The sequence below is a fragment of the Parus major genome, chromosome 1A (genome assembly GCF_001522545.3).
Source record: "Parus major isolate Abel chromosome 1A, Parus_major1.1, whole genome shotgun sequence".
In the NCBI taxonomy this organism is placed as follows: domain Eukaryota; kingdom Metazoa; phylum Chordata; class Aves; order Passeriformes; family Paridae; genus Parus; species Parus major.
In genome coordinates, this window is record NC_031773.1 from 51,800,738 (window position 1) to 51,826,455 (window position 25,718).

Here is a 25,718-nt window from a genome sequence, read left to right on the forward strand (position 1 = left end):
CACAGTCAAGTTATCAGGAGATTGGCATGTCCTCTGGGCTGCCGTTATTACTTTACCAGTCATGAATGGGGAAGAATTTGCTCCCCGTTGTATATTTTGACAATGAAACCCTTCTTAAATTCTTCCTCAGAGCCAAGTACAAGGCTGTCTTAATAAAAAATATGTTTTTACCCATGTCTATATTTATTTCTTCCAGGAATGCACATACTGCTCCAAGAGCCACCCACATCCTTCTGTATACAGGGTGTATTTGCATTTGCAGTCAGTCCAAGTGCAAACGTGGGAAGGGGAAAAATCCAATGTCATCTTTAGAATTGGTTGCCTTTTCCATCTCTAGAATTACTTGGAGGCTATCTTGGTCACTCATTCAATTAAGATCTGTTGTATTACCTTTTCTAGAAATATGTACCATGTAAATAAGACCTATAGCTATGTTGTTACTTTTAAAATCTCTATTCCAAATGTTTGGGTCAAGAGGAAAAACAATAGTTTTGGTTTTAACATGCAAATCATTTTGTCCCTTGACTTTTTGTTCTGCTGTCCCAAAGTAGGGGAGCACTTGAGCAAGAGCTTAATTTTAAGCATGTGCAGCAATCCTTGGGAATTCAAGGGGATGGGGCATGTGCTTAATGTTTTTTTGAACAATGTTGCTTTTCAGAGTTGAAGGCTTTGTAGGAAACCTGATCCTTTAAACTGACTCCTGTTTATGTACATTTCAATTTTATAATATCGTAAGTTTTTCTCTTCTTTCTTCAATATCCTCAATGCTACATCATATAATGAAAGCAATACTGGTCATGCCACTTACAATTACTGAAGTAGGCAGTGAATTTTTTTTTTAGAGTAACTGGGGAAATAATGTAAATCGTAGACTTATAAATGTTTTCCCAGGAGAAGTCCACAATAGTTGGCTGCAAAGAATGACACAAGTTTGGTTTACCCTTAAAAGGGTGGTCAGCTCAGCAGGTCAGTGATGTTTTTCAAAGATGTATTGCTGATTTTAAGATAGCTGATAATTTATTCCCTGAACCCTAGCTTAAAAAAAACAATGCAGGGTAAATATTGAATATAATAAAGGCCATTCTGCCATTCAGTATGCACAATGCCCTCACCTTCCCTCTCCTACCAGCTTCTCTGCATTGTCTTCTGCATTTCTCACAGGGCATGAGATGACCTCCACGATTATTTATGGGGGTGTTCAGATAAGCCCTTTTTTCACAGGCAACACACATGCACGCTGGACTCACAAGTACTGTTATAATTTGAATTTATATTGCAAGTTCAGCTATCACTTCCTCTGTTCCCACCCTGCCTTTTGGAAAGATATCCAGTCACATGATTTGCTTGTTAAAAAAGCTTGCTGATTGAGGAAGGATGCAGGAAGGATATGTTTTTGCAGTGATTGCATAAGTGTTGTGTAGGACCTGAAGCCTTGAGTTTATATGAGGACGAGTTTAGATGGGAATTTCAAAGATTTATTTCTTCTGATTTTTGAATAAGTTATAACTCTTAGACAGTTTGCCTGCTTTAAAGAACCATGGACTAACCTGTGTTAATGGGATCCTTTATATATTAACATGGATATCAATACATAATCGGCACCCTGGATTCCCTGCCTCTGTTCCATCAGAGATCTCAACGTTTTTTCAGAGAAATTGTCTCATAAGTTTCTTTTTTAAATTGTCAAATGTAATTTTGTCTCAGCAAATGTACTTCCCATCAAAGTCTCTTGCAGAGTTTTGTCATTCACATAAGCACATTTGCATGTACTTAGGCTAGCACAGAGATCTTTCCAAAAGACACTGTTCTCCCCCTCAGTGAAGTCCTAAGACCTGAAGAGCCCAAAACTTCATGTCACCCATTACTGTAATGAGAGTGTATTTATTGCTATACAGTGAGGGAGCTGGAGCATGGAGGTTTGTATTTTAAAGGTTTGTTTTGGTCATTCCATGTTCTGCCAACATCTAACATCTGTATTTATTTTTTGAACTCTTCTTAGTGGATTTGATGCATCTGTTCAGTTCCAAGAATAATGCTTGATTTCCTGAATTTATAGGTTGCAATAAAATCCATTCGTAAGGACAAAATTAAGGATGAACAAGATATGGTTCACATCAGACGGGAGATTGAGATCATGTCATCCCTCAGCCACCCTCATATCATCACCATATATGAAGGTTAGTGAATGTGATTTTCCTCTCTGACTGCTCTGTTACGTTCTTGCAGACCTGATGTTCATGTTCCTTGAGATCGTGCACCAAACCATCCCCTACTCCTTGTGTAACCCATCCCTTACCAAGAGACTGCCTTGAGCACTGCCTTCTCTCTGAGCTAACAGTGTTTCACAGATGCATAAACCTGTGCTTGGAAGAGCTTCTTCTTGTGTGAGTTCACTGTCAATCGCAGGTGGGAGATGGTTGCATGTATCACCTCATGTCCTTGCTCCCACTGCACAGTTCAGTTGCTTTTCATCCTCACTCATGAACCAGCCTGATGTCTGTTTCTTTTCCCAGCCCCTGAACCAGTCCTCGTTTGCTTTATTTTCCCTGGACTGCAAGGACCGCTCTTACCTGTTCTAGGACTTTGGTCCTCCTTTACCTGCCAGTTCAAGTTGCTAGTTCTGTCATTGCAGCTTTTCCCCCTGAATCCCAGCATCTGCTTCCTGTCCACCTCTGCACACTTTTCCTGTCAGTCTGGTGGCTGACTTCCCATTCCTGTTTCCTTATCCTGTCTTCTTCCTCTACCTCCTTTCTTCCTGGGACACAGCTAGGAAGATTTGCCAGTTTGTTTATGTCGCAGCAGTAGCTGGGTGGGTCAGGCGCTGTGCATGGTAAAAGATACCAGCCAAAGGCTCTGTTGCTGCAGGGAGGGAGGCTGCATGTTGGACCTGGGATATAGATTCCAGAGGTTCAGAGGGGCCTGGGTCAGGCAGCCTTGTCCCTGGGGATCACCCCTTTTCCTCTTTGAAGAATAGGAAGCCTGCATGTAGCCCTACACATTTCCATAGCCATGAGGTAAATGCAGAAGGTGATGAGATGTGTATGGCAGCTCTGCTCTGAGAGTTGATACGGCTGATTAAAACAAGGGCTGTCTTGGCGTACTGTTACACTATCGCATATTGAGTTATTCAAAAGCATGTTCTTGTAGTTGAAAAGAGATGAGTATCTGTCTTTTTATTGAATAAACTCATAAAAGGATCTGGGAACAGAAAAGGGGAGGGATACTGCGTCAGCATGTGGGCTGCAAATGGAACAAAAGTTACTTCAAATGTGGATGGGAGCTTAAGAAGAAAAAAAAATATTAAACATGCTGTGGTTCTTTGACCAATTTCCCTTCTCATCCTTAATTTAAATAGTTTTTACTGAATTAAAATATTTGTAAAAGTGAAAAAGATTACAGCATTTTTAGGAAGCAGACACTAAGTCTTGTGGGAGCAAAACTTCCCTGTCTGGCCCTGCAGAGGGAGGAGCAGTGCTTCTGCAGCAGAGCCAGTTGAGCTCCATGATGGAGAATTCATCTTGTCTGAGGAGGATGAGCACGTATATCAGTTCTGGTGTGTTTTCCAAGGGGTCAGAGTCACTATTTGGCCTGTAGCAGCCAATGCTGTAACTTAGATATGGTAGCACTGGGAAGATGTGTGGTTGTGCAGCTAAACACACAGGAGCTGCCCAGAGGTGAGCGTGTGAGATCAGGGGCCCTTGAGTGTGCGCTTCACTTGAAGCTGAAGAGTACTTGTGAAGTTAAGGGACTATGTCAAGGACTGAAGTATTTGTATCCTCTGGAAGTTGGATTTTAGACACATAGCTATTCCTCTTGAGTGATGCATGAAGAGTGATAATATCGCTGTCCCCTGACACAAAATGTTGAAGTCAGTAAATCCTAAGAGATGGGCTTAATCTCACCAAAAGGAAGCAATCCAACATTTCTGCAGTTGGTGCATGCTACAAGTCTAGTGTCCCTCTCTAGTCAGGAGAGTCCAGCATCTTCACAGGGTGGTTTGCTCTGTCCTGGGAGACATTTTTCTCAGATGAGTGGGATAAATGACATATTGGAGGCTCCTGTTGGAGTCTGGCTGACTAACTTAGATCAGATGCTTAACTTTAAAACAGGAGCCACCCTAGAGATATTTTACTCCTATCTCACAAATTTTTACTGTAGGTTTCCAGACTGCCACTGCACATCTGACTGCTCTCTCTGTAGGTGCCAGGTTGCATAGATACACTTAGCATGGACAGTGATGGATGTCCCTGTAATAATCTTTGAAAGCTCTTTGTATTGCATTTACAAACATGTGTTTTCCTTAAGTAGGATTTTGTTTAGGTATCCTTTTGACCTTCCTGCTAATAGCAATTAACCTCTGAATTTGTCTCCTTGATGTAAACACAACCTTATCTTTTTTATTGATACACCAAGGAAATTCAGATGTGTGGAAACCAAGCTTTCCAGTTTAGAGGTACTTCTTTGTAACCTAATCATAAGGCATATACCTTGCCCATTACTGCCAGGGCAGATGCACAGTCGTGACTAAAATTCCATCCTCTCAGCAGGGCTGTAATTGGCAATCTGTTGAGTGGGGTTATGAGGGAAGTGCTCTTTAAGTGACTTTAAACTCCTTGAAAGGGACTGGATAAACGAAGTCGGCTTTGCTGGCAGTGTTCTGATTTCACCACTAAATTTTAGTTTATAGAATAATGCCTCTGTCCATTCATCTGTCTGTCTCTCCCCTACCCCTCGCCCTTCCTTTGCCCTGTTGCTTTTTTGCCTTGAAAACTCCAGGATTTTATAATAAAGCCTTTGACAGCTAACATATTTTTCAAGGGGTAGCTTGAGTGCAAAATCTACCTCATCTGGCAATACTTTATAAAAGTTAAACCAGGGAAGGAACATTCTGCAAACATTTAAACACATGTTGGGCCAATCATGAGCATGAAGTTACACTTGGTACATTTAGGAGTGAGCTCTTGAGTCTTTGTAGTGTGAAATGCAGTTGTCTGTGTGACTGTTTATGTGCTGAAAGAGTTGTCCTTGGTCAGCATAGCCATACAGAAAAGTCTGCCCTTTTGCAAAATGCACTTAGAGGTGAACAGACTGTTAGATAACATGTTTGTAGAAATAGTTTACTGAAGATCTTCTCTGGAGGATGAATAAACATTAGGATCAAAATTGGATACCATTGGAACATGATGGCATTAACCTAAATGAATAACTGAAGGAAAGTGTGTGCTGAAGTGCTCTGCTGAATTGGGGCCAGGATGCTTATTAGGAGTGCTGTACCCTTTGCATTAGCAAGACACAAAATATGGATCTCCCAAGTAAGATGCACTTCTTTTTTTCCTAGGTTGCATTTTTGGTACTCTGCAGAAAAAGCAGAGAAATTCTCCATCATGTGTCTGCAAGTCCACAGTGGCTTGAGCTGGGGTGCATGTTTAATCAGGAGACTGGTTCAACTCTACCTTCAAACCCCAAAGGCAGCAGGAGATAATCTGACAGCCTGTAACAGCAGTGGTGTGGTATTCCAGGGTACTCACTGCACTGGCCAAATACATGTTCAGTCTCACATTTTGGGTCAGTCAAGTCACCAGCCATATCATCAGCAAAGCCAGCTGCATTGTCAGAAATCTGCCTGTGTGGCAGCTGCTAAGGTGTGTGGACATGAGCCATTGCTGAGGAGCTGCATCCCTGCAGCAGCACTGGCTCAGACAAGTGTTTTCCACCATCAGCTGCATGTGGACCTCAGGGTGGGGCAGCAGCCAGGTGCCAGGGTGGCAAAACAGTCACCTATCTCAGGCTGTGACCTGAGTTCAGAGCAATCCCAGCCTGTCTCAGCCTTCACTATCTCCTGATTTTCAGACATAATCAAAACAAACTTTGGTGCCTAATGACCCCACCCCTTCTGTGTGCAAAACACCTGAAAAAACCACAAGTCCCTTCAAACATCACGTGCATGACTGGGCTTTATTCAAGAATGCTGGATGTTGGAAAGCTGAAATGACTCCTTTTTTTTTTGGCCAAGAGACAGTACTTCAGCAGTGATACTGCTTAACCACATTTCTAATTGATTTCCTCTAATTATGTAGACTTTTGACTTTCGAGTGCTTTATTGTCATTGTTTTCAGTTGATAACATCCTAGAACATCAAGTAATATTTCAATTGTCTGGAGATACTAATGAAACAAGAATAAACAAACTTAACTCCTTAGTTACTATACGCCAGCTTTATGAATTTCCTGTCATTCAGGGTGATCACCTAAACAGCTCTTCATCGGACATGACATCAACTCAAATGTGTGAGGTCACGGGCAGGTCCCGTTTAAATGTCAGAGCGATTGCCAGCAGTGATGAAATTTATTTCTATCTTCCCATTTACACAGTTCTACCATGGCAATATAAATATTTGCTTCTCTGAAGTTCCTCGACAGTGTAAATCATAATTTAAATAAAGGGAAGTTAGCTCTTGTATTCTTTGCTGAAACAAAGACAATTAGTGTAACATATTATTGTGGCTAAATTAGCAGCTGTCATTTTTCCTTCCTTTTAAAGAGCAAACCATCATAATCTGCATATCCTCAGTCTTGCTCAATGAGAAACAATCTCACCAAGGATAATAGTTCCCATTCTGATTAATCTCCTCACTGGGGAGTAAATTATAGCATGCCATCTGATTTAAAGAGATTATTGCAGGTTCTTAACTACATTCCTTTAATTTAAAACGAAATGCAACTTGGCTGAATAAGGCCATAATTCAGGAAAACAATTTAACACAAGCTTAGCATTAAAACACATACTTTATATATTGATATCTTCAATTATAATTAAGCAAATGCATAAATTTATGTGCATGCATATAAGTGGTTTTCTCATTGAACCTGGGATATTTTCATGTCTGCTATGTGCCCTGTTAAAAACAGTAACAAAATACTACTACTACTAAAAAACCAACTAAACAAAAATTGTGCCAAGGGGCTGTAAAACAGTCAAAAACACAAAAGCTGAATCAAGCTGAATTTCTAAGGTAAAAGACAGTTTTCAGTACTTGCATGACTTTTTGAAGAATAATTCAAGGTTTATTACACAAGTGAGGTAATTGGGTCATACATGAATTTTCTGAATGAAAAGGTTATTCTAGTCTGCATCTCCAAAATTAAAAACAAACTCGCTTGTTCTTTTGATTTGGCTGACCTTTAATAAAAGAGCATTTTGTAGCAGTGGAAAGGTACTTCTGTCTGCGGCTGTTAGGAGAGTAATAAAAATACCACTGAATGGAAAGACACCAGATGGAAGGAATGTCAACATACTGGAACTAATTTAGGAGATTGCTCTGATAGAGAGCAAAGGCATGAGGAGAATTCAAATGGTTCCAGTGCAAAGAGATTGGCCGCCCCTCTTAAACTAACAAACTAAAATCCTTACCCCAGGGTTACATGTAAACGAAATGGAATCAGCCCACAAGGAGGTAGTCCTTTGAGGTGGGGGAAAAGAATCCACCCCCCTCAGCACTCACTCTGACTTCAGTGTTCTCTGAGCTTGGAGAAAGGGCAAAAGCCTTCTGCTTTTTTTTGATTTTGGTAGTAAGACAGTCCAGTGTGAACTGTCCTAATAGAGAGGTGTACAGTGTACCATCAAATATTTCTGTCTGATGTTTCCAAAACCATGCCCATCTGGGCTTTCAACAATTTTAGGGTGAATCACATCTCAGCAGTGAAGAAATGTAGTGAGTATGTTCATTTGGTGTCAGACTTGAGTTTCAGAAGAGGTGACTTTGGTATAGCTAGATCTAGGGAAGAATTTGGCAGTAGGGTTGAAAAGATGAGTGCTGATGAGCAAGAGGTCAACCAGCGCTATTTGGAAAATAGAAGGCTGTAGATAGAAGCCTCTAAATATAAATAAGTGGAGAGATTATATGCAGGAACTATTACTATAGTAGAACAACCTGCAAAAGAGGGACAGATTGTTCACATTACAAAATGTACTTTGTCTCAGATATGTCTTTGATAGTGAGAAATGAAATTCTTTCCCAATTTCACATTTATGTTCTTCAAGGAACTTTGAAGTCAGCAGATTTGGTTTCAATTACGAGCCTGGAGGTACAGACTTTTTCTCTGTCACTTTTGAAAAAGAAACAAACACATGAGCGTTAAGGGCAGGGTTTAAAGAAAAGTAAGAAATTTTTGACCACTGTATCTTAAGCACCCTTTGCTGCTTGGGTTCCCAAGGCTTTTGGGGTGACCAGAACAAAGCCAAGCAAGCTTGTAGCCCCCTGGGAAATGCTGTTTCTCCACGTTGCTGTGGCTAATGTCCTAGTCCTTTGCTCATCTCCTGGGGATACAATCACGTTGTTCCTCACACCTTGAGGTTCATGCTGTTCCTTCTCCTGATTCCTGATGTGCTCTCACACTGTTATCCCTGTTTCCTCCCCTGTGGCCACTCTAAGTGCAGTCATCTCCACAGTCAGTCCTTCAACTGGCAGGCTCTGTCTGCTAAGGAGTAGTAGTGATCTTCAAGCACTACTTTACAGCAGCCCTAGACCACTATGGCTGGCAGTGCAGCAGCCCTCCCACCACATCAAGGTCTTGCTGCAGCTCTCAGAGTAACTCTGCTTGCAGAGTGGTGAAATAAAACAGTGGCTCAGAAAGGAACGGTGCACAGCCAGTAGCAAGTATTTCTCCTGCTGCTGTCCCCTCTAAGAGGTGAAACTCACGCTTTGTATCTAAGCAATGCCCCTGTCTTGATTCTTAATTGACAGGCCATCTCCCCTGCTATTCCTGTCTGACAGTTTTCCACTTATTTACAGAGTATTGATGGCTTAAAAAAAGCTAAAGCAGCCCCACCTTATTCATACATGGCTTCCTTCCCTTGACCTTGCTCAGGGCTGAGGAGCAGGCTTGTATGACATGGCTGTCCCAAAAGTAGGAAGCTTTGGGAGATTCCTGGGGTTCAGCATCCTGCCACAGCCATGCTTCTCTGCTGGCAGTAGGTGCAGCCAGGGTTCAGGCACGCTTCTAGGTGGGGGTGAGTTTAAGAATGAATATGCAGTAGGATGGCAGGTAATAAATCATCTGCAGTAAAAACAAAGAGTGAACCAAGCAGTCCCAGAAGCTATATGGAGGCAACCCGTCTGTCATCAGCCCACAGGTTACAGCCCAGGTGCTAACAGGGCAGTGTATTTATTACCCCATTATTCTCTGCAGTAAGTCAATCCAGCCTTTAATTAATGCCCTCCTGTCTTTCCCCAGCCATTGGCCACAAGGCTTTCTTGAGCATATGTTTATAAAACTACATGCTGTGCTCAGAAGGGAAATTCAGAAGTGCCTGTGAAAATGTGCTTGAAGTGAAGAAATGAAGAAGTGAAACCTGCCTGACATCCTAAATACTATTGTGAAAATTCATGGTGTCCTTGGCTGATGGTGTGAGACTTGCCAGAATACCACCTTGTCATTTGCCTGATAGCCTTGACCACCAAATTCCTCTTTAAGGCTGTGTGTGTGCATAGACATAAATCCCACTGCCTTTCAGCCTCCTCTTCTTCAGCTGCAGCTCTCATTTTAGACTTCTTTGTCTGTTATTCAGTTCCCTCTCTGCAGGAAGGAGCTGTGTGCCCACTCCTGACGTTCAGCTGATATGGTGGAGGTGCTCTGATGTGAAACGACGTAGTTGTTAAAAAATACCTCCGTATTCACCTCTGCTCCTGGGTGGAGAAACAAATTGCTGTTTGATTCTGTAATTGTTCAGCTGTGGTGATGCTGAGGAGGCCTCTGTAATGTCACCTAAGTTCAAGGATAGCTTCCATCTCAAAATTCTCCCTCATGAAGAAGAATGTGCCAGTAAACTGAAAGCCAAATACGAGTTCCTGGAACAATACTGTTCTCATTGTTTCTAGTGTGGCCTTGTGACAAAAATTTGAAATTTGGAACAGGGGTTTATGCTTTCCTAAATTCAGCTTGATGGTAGCATCCCAGTTTCCTAGAGGGTGTAAGAGAAAATTTGAAATGGAAAATATCTTTGAATGCACATTCCTCCAAATCAAATGCTTTCCACCTCATTTCTGTAGAAATATTAGAAAATACATCTGGATGAGGACTTGAATTAATATGGCAAATTTGAGTCTAAAAAAATTAGATTTTAGAATTTAAAACTTCAGAACATCAAGGATGATTTGAGAAAACTCTTTGGACTGTGTAATGAAGACAAAACTTGAATAAAAACACAGCCTGGAAGAATGCTCTATTGTGGCAGGGCTGCTATTGCTGTTATTGTCATCAGCAGCACCAAACACCTGGTGGGGCATCAGCTTTTGGGGGAGTGGAGCAAGAAGAGCCAAGAACAAATGTGTCTCTGAGCTGAGGGTGGTCCTCAGTTGGAAATGCTTGGGATGTGCATTCCCATGAAAGTGCACTGAGATGGTTTGTGCCATGTGGCAACTTCACCTGTATGTGTGTGGTACAGTAATGCCAAGCTCATGGAATCAGATGGGGTTCTGGGGGAATGTTGTTGTTGTTGTGTGATTTATTGTTTTTAAATCAGATCTCTTATATAAGAGCATTTTCAGTGATTTGTCTCAGCTTACTAAAACTATTTCTTTTTGCCTTTTTGAACAAGCCTGTACCTAACAAGCCTTTCTGAGCTTAGAGAAGCGAATGTGTGCATTACTGTTTTATTGGTAACACATCACAGCACTTCCCTGTGTGACACAGGGCATGTTCAGTTTTTCCCAGACAGTATCAGTCTGTCATTCTTGGAGAGGATACTGTATGTATAATCCATCCAGAGACAGCTTTTCCAGTTTCCGAAGTTTATTGCTAATGAGGATGCACATAGGATGTAATCGCTGGCAGGAGCCTCTGCTTCGGGGTACAGTGAGGCCAGCAGACAAGTAAGCAGCCAATTTTATCTGGCTGTTTGCTCTCCCTTTTATCAGAGCTGTTTGGCTGGGGTTCAGGGGTGTTAGAGGGAACTGCAGAGGCTTTGGCTCATAGATTTGAGTGACAAGGTGTGAGAGGACATGAGACAAAGCCTAAGAGAAGCAAATATCTGTGTGTTAAGAGAGTCAGCTTTGCATTTCACTGCAAAAGCTGAAGCTTAATTCTGGGGATTTTTTTAATCACCGAAGACTACTGGCTGAGCTTTGATAAAGAGATATAGGAAGACATCATTACATTAGGGCTGGTCAAAACTAGCATCTATTTGTAATAAACCCTTTAACCTCATGAATTTGTATATGCCTTGCTGCCTGTATGACCAGTGCTTAAAGAGAGAAAATCGATAAAAATATAAAAAGGATAAAAAGAAAAAAGTTAGAATATCTTCTAGATAAAAAGAAAAGGATAGAAAAAGAAAAATCACCATGTTTTCATATAGCAGTGGTTATTTGTGGCAGGTGCAGGAAGTTTCCAGTGGGTTGCAGTGGATTTTCGCTGACAAAAGAGAAGAACTATTTAGCAGCCAGCAATTCCAGGCTATTAACAGCCTGCTTTACTAGATTGAATATTAGTTATCTGTCACTCACAGTGAAGTCCTTGACAGCATGTGACACAGTGTACTCTCAGCCCCAAAGAAGGGTCGGGCTGTGTCAGATATGAGATGGATTTTCCTTGCTCTGCTTAGGCTGCTGTTGTGCATTGCTGCCGGCTCTGCACAAGCAGCGGAGGATTACAGCATGCAATCTGTGACATGTGGTAGGGACAGGAGATAAGGAAGCTTGAGGAAGAGTTGGTTGCATGAGATGGGGTACAGAGCCATGCTGACAAGAGCTATACAGCTCTGGAGGCACTGCAGCTGCAGCAGTCTCAGGTGTCCCTGCCTACCGTGCTGTCACACAGAGTTGGGATGGAGGAGGACACGTCTATCAGTTCCCTTATTGGATTTTGGCAATAAGCGAAAGCCAACCAACAGTCATTGTAAGCCAAATGGCAGTCCTGTATCAGTCACTGAAGACAAGAATTTATTTTGCCTTCTATGAACCCTTTCCAAATGATATGAGGGCTCCTCTTTGCTTCTGTCCTCTGGCCTCAAGTAGGCTACTTGTACAAGGAATTCCATCCTGGAGCAGGAGCTGGTATTCATGTGTTACTGGCACAAGTGTCCACCTCACTAGGATAAGTTGACTTTGCCACCTTGTGACCCCATATTATTTGAGACAAAGAGGTTCATGTAGCCATATGAAAGAGAGGATAACCTCAGCTTCCTTCTCTTGGTCTGAGATGTTGTAATCTTCCTCTGGTAAAAAATAGCTTTGGAACTTGCTTTTTGCAGTGGGATTGTTTGTTAGTGCATCTTTCCAGCCCACAGTGGTGGTCTAGGATGTGATCAGACATCCATGAGTCTTCTTCACTCTTTAAAGTGTCGCTTTCAGATGTGTGGAATCAACTGTGGTGTTTTTTCTTTTCTTCTGTGCAGTGTTTGAAAATAAAGATAAGATTGTGATCATCATGGAGTATGCAAGTAAAGGAGAGTTGTACGATTACATCAGTGAGAGGCGGCGATTAAGCGAAAGAGAGACAAGACACTTCTTCCGACAAATAGTCTCTGCTGTGCATTACTGCCACAAGGTGAGCAAAGGATTTCATAGTAAAAAATGCTGTTTTAAGACTGATTACTGACATATATTTCAAAACATGTCTGAGGTAACACCATTCATTATTATCAGAGCATATGATTTTATCAGTACAATGGGAGAGCTTCATTAAAAGTGCTACACTGAACTAATGCCTTTTTTTAAAGACTAATGATGCTTTCCTGTGTTATGGCAGATGCCAGACACACCTTTACTTTAAATGTACCTTGCATTTTTGCCTTTAAATAATTCTCCTGACATTAAAAACTCAAAAATTAAAACATCAGCTAAAGAAGGCATCCCATACATGCTATCCTGTACAGTATTAGTATTAATGCATTCAAATAAATGTTAGTTTGCAATTTGAATATGCTAGTAAACAACTTTAGAACAGGAGATATAATACAGGAAAGAAAAAGCCAAGAGATAGCTATGAGGTTAATGTATGAGCTTTAGTACATACCTCATTCTGGATAGGTAAAAGTAACTTTCCCAGATGTAGTGGGAAAGATACCATTTGCTAATGACCTTATCCATCATGGTACCCACTTGGAATGACAAGTCAAGCAATTAAACCTAAGGTAGCTGACTGGCTGTCATCATAGACCTTTATCCCTGTTTATAGAGCATATCCCTGTTTATAGAACCGTATAGAGCCAAAACTTGTATGAAGCTAAAGGCAATGAGCAGCTGAGATAATTTTAATTTGAATTCTTAAAACACTTAAGTCTCTACTTGAATTCTGATAAAAAGGGGGTTTCTCAAAGTCCTCACTGCATAGTGCTGAAAAGCTGCAATGCCATTCCTGTTGCAGTTAATTTTCCTAAGTTTCTGTAAAGAAGGCTCTGACCTGGACCCAGTCTGTTTGCTTCCATCCCTAACATTTACAATCCTTTGGGATTATAACTCCCCCGATCCACGTGGCTGCTCATTGGAGGAATGAGTGCTTTTGTAGGGGCTAACGTCATTGACAAATACTGGTTTCTGGTGCCTGGGAAGAATATCCTGCTTTCCTGCAGTGGGGGTAGGATCTAGGATGAAATTAAGTTCCGAAAAGACACCCCCAGCCCTCTGCCCCCCCACGCCCCTGCTGTTTTAGAGTCTTTGTGGGAGGACAGATTCCAGTCATTCTTCCCTTAACCACACACCAAGTGACTAATACAGTGCCTGCCACTAGTCACTGGGCTATGAGTGTTATGACAGTGACATCAGCCCTGAAATGTAGATGCAAAGACCACCCTGCTAGCTCACCTTTAATTTTCCCAATATTTCTCATGCTCTTCCCTGTTTTTTCCTTCCTTGTTTCAGAATGGTGTTGTCCACAGGGACCTAAAATTGGAAAACATTCTTCTTGATGACAATTTTAATATTAAGGTAGGATTCTTTTTCTCAGCTTCTCAGAATGGATTTGCATGTTTTATAACATTTTTACCCAAGGTATTAGAAGAGCCATTGTTATGGTAACAGCTACTAAGCAACAGCATCTGGCAAGAGGCTCAGAGGTTTGGATGTTGGGGGAAGACACCACTGATTCCCATTTATACACACTAAATGAAGCTTCACATACTTTGGAGGAGAAAGCCCTGTCCTGCCATGCAAAGGTGATGATTCCCAATGCAGTATCTGCCCACTGGTAGAAAAGAGCAGAGCATTTTGTGCAATCAGGCTTATTGTACAAATGATATTATTGCTGGCTGCTTCTGGGGCTAGGAAAAAACTGTTCTGGTCTACAGGGTTCAAGTGCCTCCTACAGAACAGTCTGAATGTTCTTTTGATCATGGCTGGAAAATAAGCAAATAGAGTTTCAAAATAAACCTAGTAAAGCACATGTGCTTCATTAGGAAATGGCCTTGGAACTTCAGACACAAACGTATACTTTGGATAGTGATGTCAGTGATGTCATTTCCATGCCATTTCACTCCAGTGAAAGCATGGGAATGACCTTTTTTCCTGTCTTTTTCTTCTACTGTTTATAGCTATAGCACAAAGTTAATTAATGCAGAGATTTAATTTCCAGAGTAATTTCCTATATACATCCTATCTATATTCCTCTATAAAATAAGTGTAATTTCCAGGTGGCTGAACCTGTTTCACTTTCAACTTTGTTCCTCCTTGGGTAGCTGGCTATAACAGTGACTGGATGTGCTTATCCACAGGCAAACAAGCAGAGGGAGGAACACCAAAGAGTTTCCGCTGACACTTGAGCATCCTTATTTAATTAAAAAAGTAATCAAGGAGCTACTTGCATAGCCCGTTATCTAAATAGCCTGGATCTTCCTTTTGTCTCCCCTGAAAGCCCTGGGGCTGCAGGCACTGCCTTCTGTGCTTCACACTGGAGAGATTGTCTTCATTTCGAGCTGATGCGCAATGGAAATGGAAAGTAACATGTGGTAGCTGCCATCTGTGTAATGCTGATGACAGAACCTAACTTGGATCAACTAGTGGATTAAAGGCACATAAATATGTGGTTTCCAAAAATAGTCTTTTATAGAAGGCCCATCCAATGCAATATTTGGATGTTTTGCTGCTAGCATCCAGCGTTGGAGCAGGCCTCCCCTCTCCTGTTCCTACAGGGACGCTGTCTGCAGCAGCCAGAGCTGTTCTCAGCAGCGCTGAAAACAAAAAGTAGCCTTTCTAGGACATTGTATACAAGTCAGGCTTCCGCAGGCAGGATGACCTTTCTTTCCACATTACACGCCAAACTATCTTCCCAGCTAATCAGAGAATTCTTGAGAGAAAAGAGGAATTTGTGGAATTTGCTAGCTGTGGAGGGCTGGATCTCTGTGCTGTGGTCCTCATCTGCAAAACCAATCAGTTCCTCAAGCCTCTGGGGAGCTGAGCTTTGTCAGACGGCTCCACTCCTGCCTCTCTCTCCTTTATGGGAGTCGTTCTCCTGCAGGTAGAGCGAAAGGATGGGGCAAGGACAGGTAGCTTTGTTTGGTCCACCCTTGGAGCTGAGCCAGGAGCTTCAGAACCACAGATGCATTTCAGTTGCCATTTCAGTTGTGGAAGAAATTCAGGTAGCTCTACCTCCTCACATACCTTCCAGTCATTTGGCCATCTTTTTCTTAAGGGTTTCCCTTTCCTGACTTGTGCTGTGTTTAAGCTGCTGTAGGGTATTTTTCATATTTCCAGGCTTTCCTCAGCTACATCTTTTCAATGTTAAGGCCTCTGAGCAGGCAAGGCTGCCTTGGCATGGGCAAGTGGCTTCTTTGCTGTCCCCTAGGCATTACTTCTGCAAAGGGTCTCATGAAATTGAAAAATAGACTGAACTCAGGAAGGTAGTGATATTTCATACATCTTACAGTCAACAGTGTTTGAATTTGAATTGCTTCAAGAGATGTCTTTTGGTATGGCTTTCTTTTATCTCTGTGCTCTCTGTAACTAAGGTCAGCTTTGAATACTCGATGTTAAGCCTACAGACATTATTTCCCTGATGCTGAAGCTTTGAATATGTTGCTGTGGTTTCTGTGTTACTTGCACAGAATTTTACTTCCCACTTTTTCTTTGTTTCACTAAACAATAACTGTTGGCAAGGAAACACATATGGAACTGTAAATTATTTATTAGGAGTAAATTTATCAGGTCCTCACTCTGAGAGTATTTACATGTGGTTTGTTCAGGCAGAAAAAAATGCGGTTTGGGGTTTGGTATCGACTGAAGGCTTCAAATACTCAGGGGAAGGCATTTTCTAGAAATGGGTTGATAGTCTTATCTGTACTTTCCTAGTATTTACATTTCATTCAGTGGATTGCAAACACAAAATTGGCAGTTTGATTTTAAGAATGAGAAAATTAAAGGAATTTCTTTGTTCTTGGGTGCAATGTGCAATTAAATATGTGTTTCTGATGAAGCCAGCGATCTATGCGTTATGATTTACAACAACATGTCATAATAATGTGAAGAAAAAATAAGATGATGTAAAAATGGATCCCTGTATAGCAGCTTAAACAATACTTTTAAAACAGGAAATAAAGAGGACAAGTAATCCATTAGAAATTATTATTTGACCTAAAAGGGCCCCAGGCCATTTTACTTGTTACTACACTAACTTGGAAACCACTCTTAAGCTTTAGATAATTAAATGAAGGTCATTAAGGAGTGTATGGAGACATAAGAAGGGTGAGTTTTTTCTAAGAGTTGTGATGGTGAGTAAAAATCTCTGGAAGCACAGTCATGTGTTAGAATATAGCAACAAGGAAACAGCAGAGTCTGGAAGCAACAAAAAATTTGCACATTTTGAAGCGTTCTGCCTATCCACAGGCCAGAGGTGGAGTGCAATGAGAGGAAAAAGGTGATCCAATCTGTGGTATATTATTAGGTTTTTCATAGACTTGTTTTATGCAGTACTATTTTCTGTAGACTTTTACTGAAAACCACTAAATGCAGTAGACATAAATGAATCAAATGAGCTTTAAACACTTGTGAGACTGAACATCCTTGTTCACAGTAGGGATGTGAATGGTTCCTGGGCTGGGAATTGTAGCTAAAAGAGATGTCTAGCAGAGGTTGATGTAAATGGTATGATCAACCCCAAAGTGATAGAAGAGTAGAACAATGCAAGTATAACAGTAACATAATCCTGCTAACTGCACATTCTCTCAGGCTGGTAAGGGGACACCAATCAGACTAACCACTAAAAACCCACGAGGGTTTCATATATACAGACTAAGTATATGGAATTGGGATTTACTTTGCTGGAAGGCTCACCAACTGCACGTACTTTTCGTTTGCTTTAAGAGACCTAATTATTTCTCTATCTGCAGTGCAGAGAGACAGATTCTTAAGTGGGATAAAACTGACAATATCCATGAGTGTGAACTCTGTGGAATTTATATTCCACACTTCAACAATAACTTACATCTGGTTTATCATAGCTAACAGTAAATATGGAACATACATTCCTGAAGCAAGGGGAATAAAAGCCCACTTTTCTGCTCCTCCCAATTTAGGAAGTTTTTTTGACTTGATGCCTTAGTTCCATTTAAGTGCCAAGAACATGAAGTAATGTTGGCTTCTATTAAACTTGTTTTGGGGGGCATGACACTTTTAATGGGAAAAGCTGATAAACATCAGTCTGTGAGCATGGGAGTGGACTGTAACATAAATACTCTTTTCCTGAATGGTCAGAATGAAAACATGAATGCCCAAGTCTGAGAGTTTCTTAGAGTGAACAATGGTATGTGTATTCCTATAGATATATATATATTCATGTACATCCACATGCATTTTATACATTCCATGGTGTTAAGGGAATGTATTTTCATAAGGAATCACACTGTGCAGTGTTTGTCCTTGTCTTAGTTGCATCCTGAACTAAAATAAAAATCAATGACTAGCACTGAATTTTTAACACTGAAATGATCCCATTCTTTCCCTGATTGACAGGGCACACTTCATAAGGCTTAAAACCAACTTCCTGCAAGCCAGGCAGAGTGACTTGATAAGAAGGTGGAATTTAAGGCAATTAAGTGCAATCTGAGCCATGAGAATATGTTTGCAGACTGCAATTCTACACCAGCTGTTTTCAATGACATTCCAACCATACAATGAAGGTTTTACAAACCGCATTTATTTAAGGGTTGAATTTTCTGCTGTGGGTTGATAATACACTGTCTGAGGGACTGAGTGAATTCAATCTATGAATGAAGATGGTGAGATGAATTAAAATTAATGAACAGAAATCAGCTGCTCTTTGAACAGAATGAATACAGATTGTCAGTGAAACACCTGCACAAGCAGAACATCAAAATGGGGAAGAGTGAAGCATGGAATCTCATATCTGACTTGTGACTTTAAAAATTGTGTAAAAAGGATATATTAAAAAATTCTGCATTTCTAACATGAAAGTATCTATCAACTATATTTATATCTGTTTAGAAAGCATATACATGTTCCTGTTTTGGTCTCAACTGTGTCATTTTTCACTGTAGCTGTACCGGTTGAGGTAGTAGAGACAAAGACTTTACCTCTTCCAAGAGTTCACTGAACATTGTAATTCAACAGGTATTAGAGGCATTGATGATACACATTTCAGAAAGCCAAGAGTGAATGATGGTGCTGGCAAATCCTTTTCTTTCCCACTCACTTTGTGTTTTCTTGAATTTTCTCTTGTGAAAATTCCTGGGATTTAATTTCTTTCATGTAAAAAAACATGAATAAGGTGAAGAAAACCCAGAGAAAACTCCTGTCTTTTATATCTACAATACCTTTTTTATGCCTGTGCTTTATGTCTTTTATGTAGGTATTATGTTGATTGTAGGCAGTAATACAAGTATCTCTGGGAAGCAGAAACATTTGGGTTTTAAACAAGATGAAAATGAGATATGTTGCCTTGTGCTAGAGAAACAAAGAAAATGCAGAGGTTGTGGGAGTATTTAGTGTTGCTGTCCTCAGCTTTTGTTTTGTAAGAACAAGAACAGAGAATTGAAGTAAACAAAATATTTGGACCTGATCCTGCAATTCCTACATGGGCAAAATTCCCAACAGTCCCAAGGGAAGTTTTGTTTGAGTTGGGAAAGCCGGATTTGGGCCCATTGTTTCTAGTTAGGAACCAGACTTGTGTTTATTATCTCGTGATAGACATCTCATGGGCTTAACAGCTCAGATTCCTCAGCCCGAAGTCCCTGAATCTGGAGGAGTGAGTGACTGCCTCACTTTGCCCCTTGTTCAGGCATAGCTACATTCCAGCTGATTTAAAAAATCACTTTCTTCAGTAATGGTTAGCTTCCTGCAACACTCCTGCCTCCCTCCTCCTGTTGATTTTAAAGGTTATGGCTTTTGGCTTGCATGTATGTGATAAGAAGGGTGGTACTTTCTGCTTGCTTTCCTCTGGTACTAATGACTATACAAGATGAAGAGCTGTCAGTGGACAGCAGGCTTCCCAGTATGAGATTGTCTTTGCAAGCATATGCAATTCATCCAGAATAAAATTACCAGCTCATGGTTGTGCAGTTGGTGGCTTGTCTGTGAATGGACCCAAAGCATCCTTGTTCCTAATCAGAAGGACTTAACCTGGGAACCCTTCTTCTCTGGGGGATCTTTACAGAGAAAAGTAAAATCCACATCGAGTTCCTTGCCCTATGGTAGAGACATATATAGCTGAGTCTTTCCAGATAAAGGATTTTTTGTTACTTTAAGAAATCATTAATATTACAAATGCCTTGTGCAATTCTATTTGCAGATTGCTGATTTTGGACTCTCCAACCTTTATCATAAAGACAAGTTTCTGCAGACCTTTTGTGGAAGCCCACTGTATGCTTCCCCTGAAATAGTTAATGGACGGCCTTACAGAGGCCCAGAGGTAAGAAGGGTCAGTTTTTCTGTGGTGGTATGGGGATGTCTTTGATGATAATGTTCTTGAGGGGTAGTCTTAATGCGAATCTTACTCTACACGTGAGTTCTCTTGGGTTTGTCCTGTATTTGAAATGCTTAAGCTGCTTCACTTGTGTTTACATTGACTGTTGGTAGCTAGTGAGATGTTAGATACCCGTTTGCCCAGCAATAGGTGCAGCTGGACATGATGCTGCTCTTCTGGTGCTAATGGCATGGACAAAGGCAGGGGTCAACTTTCCTGGGCTTCACACACGTTGTGTCTGTATTTCAGGTTGACAGCTGGGCCCTTGGTGTATTGCTTTACACTCTGGTTTATGGAACGATGCCCTTTGATGGCTTTGATCATAAAAATCTCATCAGGCAGATCAGCAGTGGAGAATATCGTGAGCCAACACAGACCTCAGGTATGAAAAAGGAGGGAGAGCCATGTACTGAGCTGACAGCAGTTCAGAATGGAGCCCTTTGTTCAGCCCCTTCCAACATGTTACAGTGTCATATTAGAATGATGCACATCAAAAAAAAATATCTCATTCTCCTACTGAGCTCATCTGCTATAAATTTCCATCTAGGTACAGCACTTTCCAAGAGCCCTTTTGAAATTAAAGTTTTGTAGCAGACAGATTTTGTTGCCTTGGGGAGCTGTAATGAGCTCTTTTAAGCAGATCTGTGGCAGTGGAAGGTCTGTTAGCTATTGCAAGTGGAATTGTTCAGACAGGCTACACAAACCGCTACAACATACTGGTACAGATCTCTACACAGTGGGCTATCACAAGCAGAGAGAAGGTGAATGGTCAGAGCAACACAGTCTCTTATAAAGAAGGCAGGCCAAAATCTGGATTAATGCCACTGTGTTCACATTGGCTTCTAGGATAGCACATTAAGCAGTCACCTGACAGAAAAGTAGCAGCTAAGTCTGACTCATTGATTATAATGACTCCTTCCAGCCTAAAATATCTAGGCAAATACTATATTTAAATGAATATTTATCTTGTGTCAGTTGCTTGCCATTCCATTCAGTTTTCTGTCTTCTCTCTCTTTGTATGAAAATAAACCTTTACCGTGTACAGAAGACTACATTGTTTATGGAAAAAGTAATAAAAAAAGTAAATACAGAAGTGATAATGTGTAGATCATTTAAAATATCCCAATTCTGTTTTATTTTTCTCTAAGTTTTGTCATTAGAGTCAATAGATTGGTGACTTCATTCAGTAATACAGCACTCTTCACTGTCTAATTCCAGTACAAACATGAATTTATTGGATAGCCCAGTGTACACTTCCCAGAGTGACTCATATTCTTCTGATAAAAAGTAGTTCTCAGAGGCATTTTCCATCATTGACTGATGGTCAAAGCCTTGCTCCCTTTCACTTTCTCTGTAGTATGGAGCATTAATTTTGCTCATTTGATTGTCTTTACACTTTCAATTTAAGCTGACAAACCTAAGAATGTCCATGTTCTAAAAATGTTATGTGCCATTCTTCATCCATAGATGCTCGTGGTCTTATCAGGTGGATGCTGATGGTGAACCCTGAACGCCGAGCAACAATTGAAGACATTGCCAACCACTGGTGGGTTAACTGGGGCTACAAGAGCAGTGTCTGTGACTGTGATGCCATGAGGGAATCTGAGTCCCCACTGCTGGCAAGGTTCATTGATTGGCATCACCGTTCTACTGGCCTCCAACCAGAGACTGATACCAAAATCAAGTGCCTTTCTAAGCCCAAAGGTCCTGAAGTCACACTAGAGAGACAAAGGTCTCTGAAAAAATCAAAAAAGGAAAATGACATTTCACAGTCCATCCAGGAAGGAGGAGCTGAAAATGCAACCAGACTGACCTCCAAGAGACCCAAAGGCATCCTGAAGAAAAGGAGCAACAGTGAACATCGCTCTCACAGTGCAGGTTTCATTGAAGGAGTTGTCAGCCCAGTGTTACCCTCTGCTTTTAAGCTGGAGCAGGAGTTGTGCAGGACTGGTGTGGCCATTAAAAGTGTTGTGGAGGGAGAGGTAGCTGGTAAATACGGCACTAAGCAGTCTTCACTAATGCCAAAAAAAGGAATCTTAAAGAAGACTCAGCAGAGGGAGTCTGGCTATTACTCCTCTCCAGAAAGAAGCGAATCTTCTGAACTCTTGGACAATAATGATGAGACAGTAAACAGTGACACTTCTCCAGGGGTCGCAGAGCCATCCAGAAATGGGTCTTACAGCCATTCCTGCAGGCGTAAGGGCATCTTGAAACATAACAGCAAGTATTCTAGCAACAGCACTGAACCTGCTTTGATTAGCCCTGACACACCAACGCTGGAGGCCATGGAAGAAATGGTCTTGCCTGGGGACGCATTACCTCGAAGTTACAGTCGCCCTTCCAGCGTAATTAGTGATGATAGTATTTTGTCCAGTGACTCATTTGATTTGCTGGATTTGCAAGAGAACAGGCCAAACAGGCAGAGAATACGGAGCTGTGTCTCTGCTGAAAATTTCCTCCAGATCCAAGACTTTGAAGGACTTCAGAACCGCCCACGGCCACAGTATCTAAAGCGATACCGCAACCGTCTGGGGGACAGCAGTTTTTCTCTTCTCACAGACATGGATGATGTGACTCAGGTCTACAAGAAAGCCCTAGAGATCTGCAACAAGCTCAACTAGCAGAGGGAAGATGGAAAAGGGAGGGAAGGGAGTTATTCTGTGTACCTTTATGATGGAGTAAGCCAGGTCACTGATTTGCTGACAGTGGTAGTTTTTGATTCAGAGGAGCTGACTGTACCTACTTAGCTGAACTCCGAGTAAAGTTGCCCCAAAGCCATCTCACACTTCTCTAATTTTGTGTCCTCAAAATATTACCTACCTGACCAGAGAAAAACCTTTGGTCTTTGTATCTGTGATGAAAGCACATCAGGAGCTAGCAGACAAGCATCAAGATTTGATGGCTCAAAGTCAAAGCTAGTCAGAATTAAAACTGGAAGTGAGGGACACATGATTTGAGAAGTTTGTAATTAATATTAGGTAATCTTTATTAAGAGATTAAATGAATTCTTCAAGTCAGATTTGGATGCCTTTTAGAACAAGAGGCTTTATTTCCCTCTGAAGTTATTTGTCTGGGTACAGTGATTGCACAGTGGGAATCTTTGGCTTGCATTATGCATGACACCTGGCTAGGTGGTCACCATGGTCCCTTCCACTAGAGTGACCTGAGAGGTTCTGAACATCTTCTAAAATAATCTGAGAGACTTGCCCCAGAAAAACTTCATGAGGTGTTTGTGGACAAGCAATGGAACAGGCATTCATATCTGAACCTCCCATAGTGTCCATAGCCATTGCTCTTCAGTGAGTAGAAAGTTCTAAAGTTGTTTCCAACTACCAGCAAAAACAGAACCACAGAAATGATAATGGCAACTGGAAGGAATGAGTGTTACCAGCAGCTAAGTGAATTTCTAAGGCATTTCAACCCATATGTTCAATCTGTGACTCTTTCAAGATGGCCAGCCAAATGAGTGCCCAGACAAAGATGGATCTGACAAAGATTCTCAAGGGTTAACTGACCCTGCAGTCTAGAGTTCAGTCACTGTCAGCAAATGGTGCCACCTTGCTGCTAGCTTGTAGTATTAGGGGGTGACAGTAGTTTGCAATCAGAATGTTAGGTAAGGAAAAGGTTGTGGAATGTAGGAAATGGATAGAGGTCAGAAAGTTAGTGGGAAGATGCCTTTCTGCAAATGAAAATGTTTCTAGGTTGGTGGTAATGGAGCAGAAAGAATTGAGTGATGAAATGATAACGGTAGATTTAATAACAGAGTTAGTTAGCATAAAGTTGTGGGACTGCCTCTATTTAGTGTAGCTGGTACTGAGTGTGCAATGATACCAGTTTGAAAAAAAAAAGGATATGTTGTTTGTGTTCACAGACATATCCCAGCTATCCAGACTGAAGGCTTCAACTCCCATAAAGGTACCCCATGGGTCTACTGGATTACCTGAATGTAAGCCTATGCCAGAAAGGCACTGTGTGTTTGACAGGCCTGGGCAAACTGGAATCTTCAGGCCCATTTCAGTCTCATTTCCATGAGCACATAGCCCCTGGCTTTCTTGGAGGTGCACTGGTGTGATTCGATCACACATTTCAGCTGATGATGTCAAAATGATCCACAGCTGCAGAACTTGTATTCACACTCATACCCAGAGCAGAGGGGCATGGGGAAAGGTCTGGTCTCATTCCTGACCTGTAACTGGAACTGAAAGCAGAGTTTGACCCACTGTGTCCCAAATCCTAGAGATGGTGCAGAAACCGAATGGATTTCCCCTGGGGATTCCTTGGGAATCGGGGATAAGTCCATATATCATTGGCGTCTGGGACAGGGAGCTATTTCACTTGCATATTCCTCTTACTCAGTGTGTCATGGTACTTAAGTCTGCTGGTTCCTCCTAAAAATCAAGTGGGCTACCTAGCACAGCAATGAACCAGCCCGAGTTTCCTAAATCAGTTAATCTGCCTCTGTGGAGAACCTTTACTCTTTACTTACTCACTTACACTGGACCAAATTTGACTCTGAAATAAACAGCGTCAATACCATGAAATCTCTGAGAGACGTACTCTCAGGTGGTCAAGTGAAATCTGGCTCACTGTTGTTTGCTCAGGAAGAGCAACTGCAGGTCACTTCTCTACAGATGTGTACCTCTCTGTATGATATTCAGACATCTCATCTTGTCTCACAAGCCCTGCATGTGCTCTGTTACCCCATCCCAGACCAGCACCCCCTTTTGCAGTGTGTTGAATTAACAGGTTTGCTGTGGAGCATTTTAAAACAGCTCAACAGCAGTCTCCATTGCCTTTCTGAAACAAGGGTGGATGTGCCTTGCAGCCATGGCTTTCAGCTCCTGCCCTGGGGTGTAAGAGCTGCATCCTCAGCTGGTGTGAGTCAGTGCTGTCCTGTTGAGGCTGGAGCATCACACCTTCCCTGCACATCTGGCACTAAACCTTGAGTGGATTGATAGAGGTTTCAGGACGAAGGGAAGGGAGCTCAGCCGGCCGTGGCAGGGAAGTGAGGAGCACTCTGAAGGCTCCTATTCCGAGGCTTTTGCCCAGGCCTGCTTCCTTGTGTACAAATGTGAATGAGTGAGTGACTGCTTGCTGCCAAACTGGAAATGTTATGTAGGGATTTACTGGCATGTTACTGGCATGTTACATGTTTACTGGCATGTTATCATTCCTAGAAGAGAAGAAAAAAAAAACTTGACTGCACATTGTTACTATTAGTGTTGTGATTCTTATTTAATTTTTTTTGTAATACAAAGTCAACTTTTTTATTTGAATTTGTCTTTTTTTTTATTTATTGGTCTGAAAGCCATTTCAAAGTTATAATAATATATTTGGTGTAATTTAATTGGTGCAACATTATTTTACAGCTCCGGCCAAAATTGTTTGGTGTAATTTTTTGGGTTTTTTTGGTTTTTTCTCCCAATCCTTGGTTGGTTTGAGCTCTACAAGGCACACAGGGAAAAACGCTGGATAATCACCCGAAGTGTTTGTATTTTTAATCTGATACTGTTTTTTATTAAATAAAATGAAATTAATGTAACTGTGAAGAGTCCTCTCCCCCTTTTCTTTTTCACTGTACATCAACATGAGCCAATGCCAAATGGTAATGAACTTGTCATGCAGAAATACAGCAGCATCTCAGCACTTTCTACCAAGTTGTTTATGCAAACCTCCTTGGCTCATCTGTGCATTTGAATATAACGTGGGTGTCCACAGAGATTCCCTTGCTGTGAAACATTTGACACTGCAAAGCACACAGAGTCTTCAGCTCTAGAAAAGTTTGGTGGAGAACAGCTAGCTGGGGGTTTT

At 41.4% G+C, this 25,718-nt stretch overlaps 1 protein-coding gene across 1 annotated transcript in view; it reads left to right on the forward strand.

Moving 5' to 3' along the window:
• Positions 1-25,183, forward strand: part of NUAK1 (NUAK family kinase 1) — a 46,273-nt gene extending 21,090 nt beyond the window's left edge. Inside the window, exons 2-7 of the mRNA XM_015628712.2 lie at positions 2,057-2,177; positions 12,394-12,545; positions 13,859-13,924; positions 19,734-19,853; positions 20,157-20,289; positions 21,375-25,183. Coding sequence (XP_015484198.1) covers positions 2,057-2,177; positions 12,394-12,545; positions 13,859-13,924; positions 19,734-19,853; positions 20,157-20,289; positions 21,375-22,528 — 1,746 coding nt within the window. The 3' untranslated portion in view covers positions 22,529-25,183. The remainder of the gene's footprint in view (positions 1-2,056; positions 2,178-12,393; positions 12,546-13,858; positions 13,925-19,733; positions 19,854-20,156; positions 20,290-21,374) is intronic.
• The last annotated feature ends 535 nt before the right edge of the window (positions 25,184-25,718 follow it).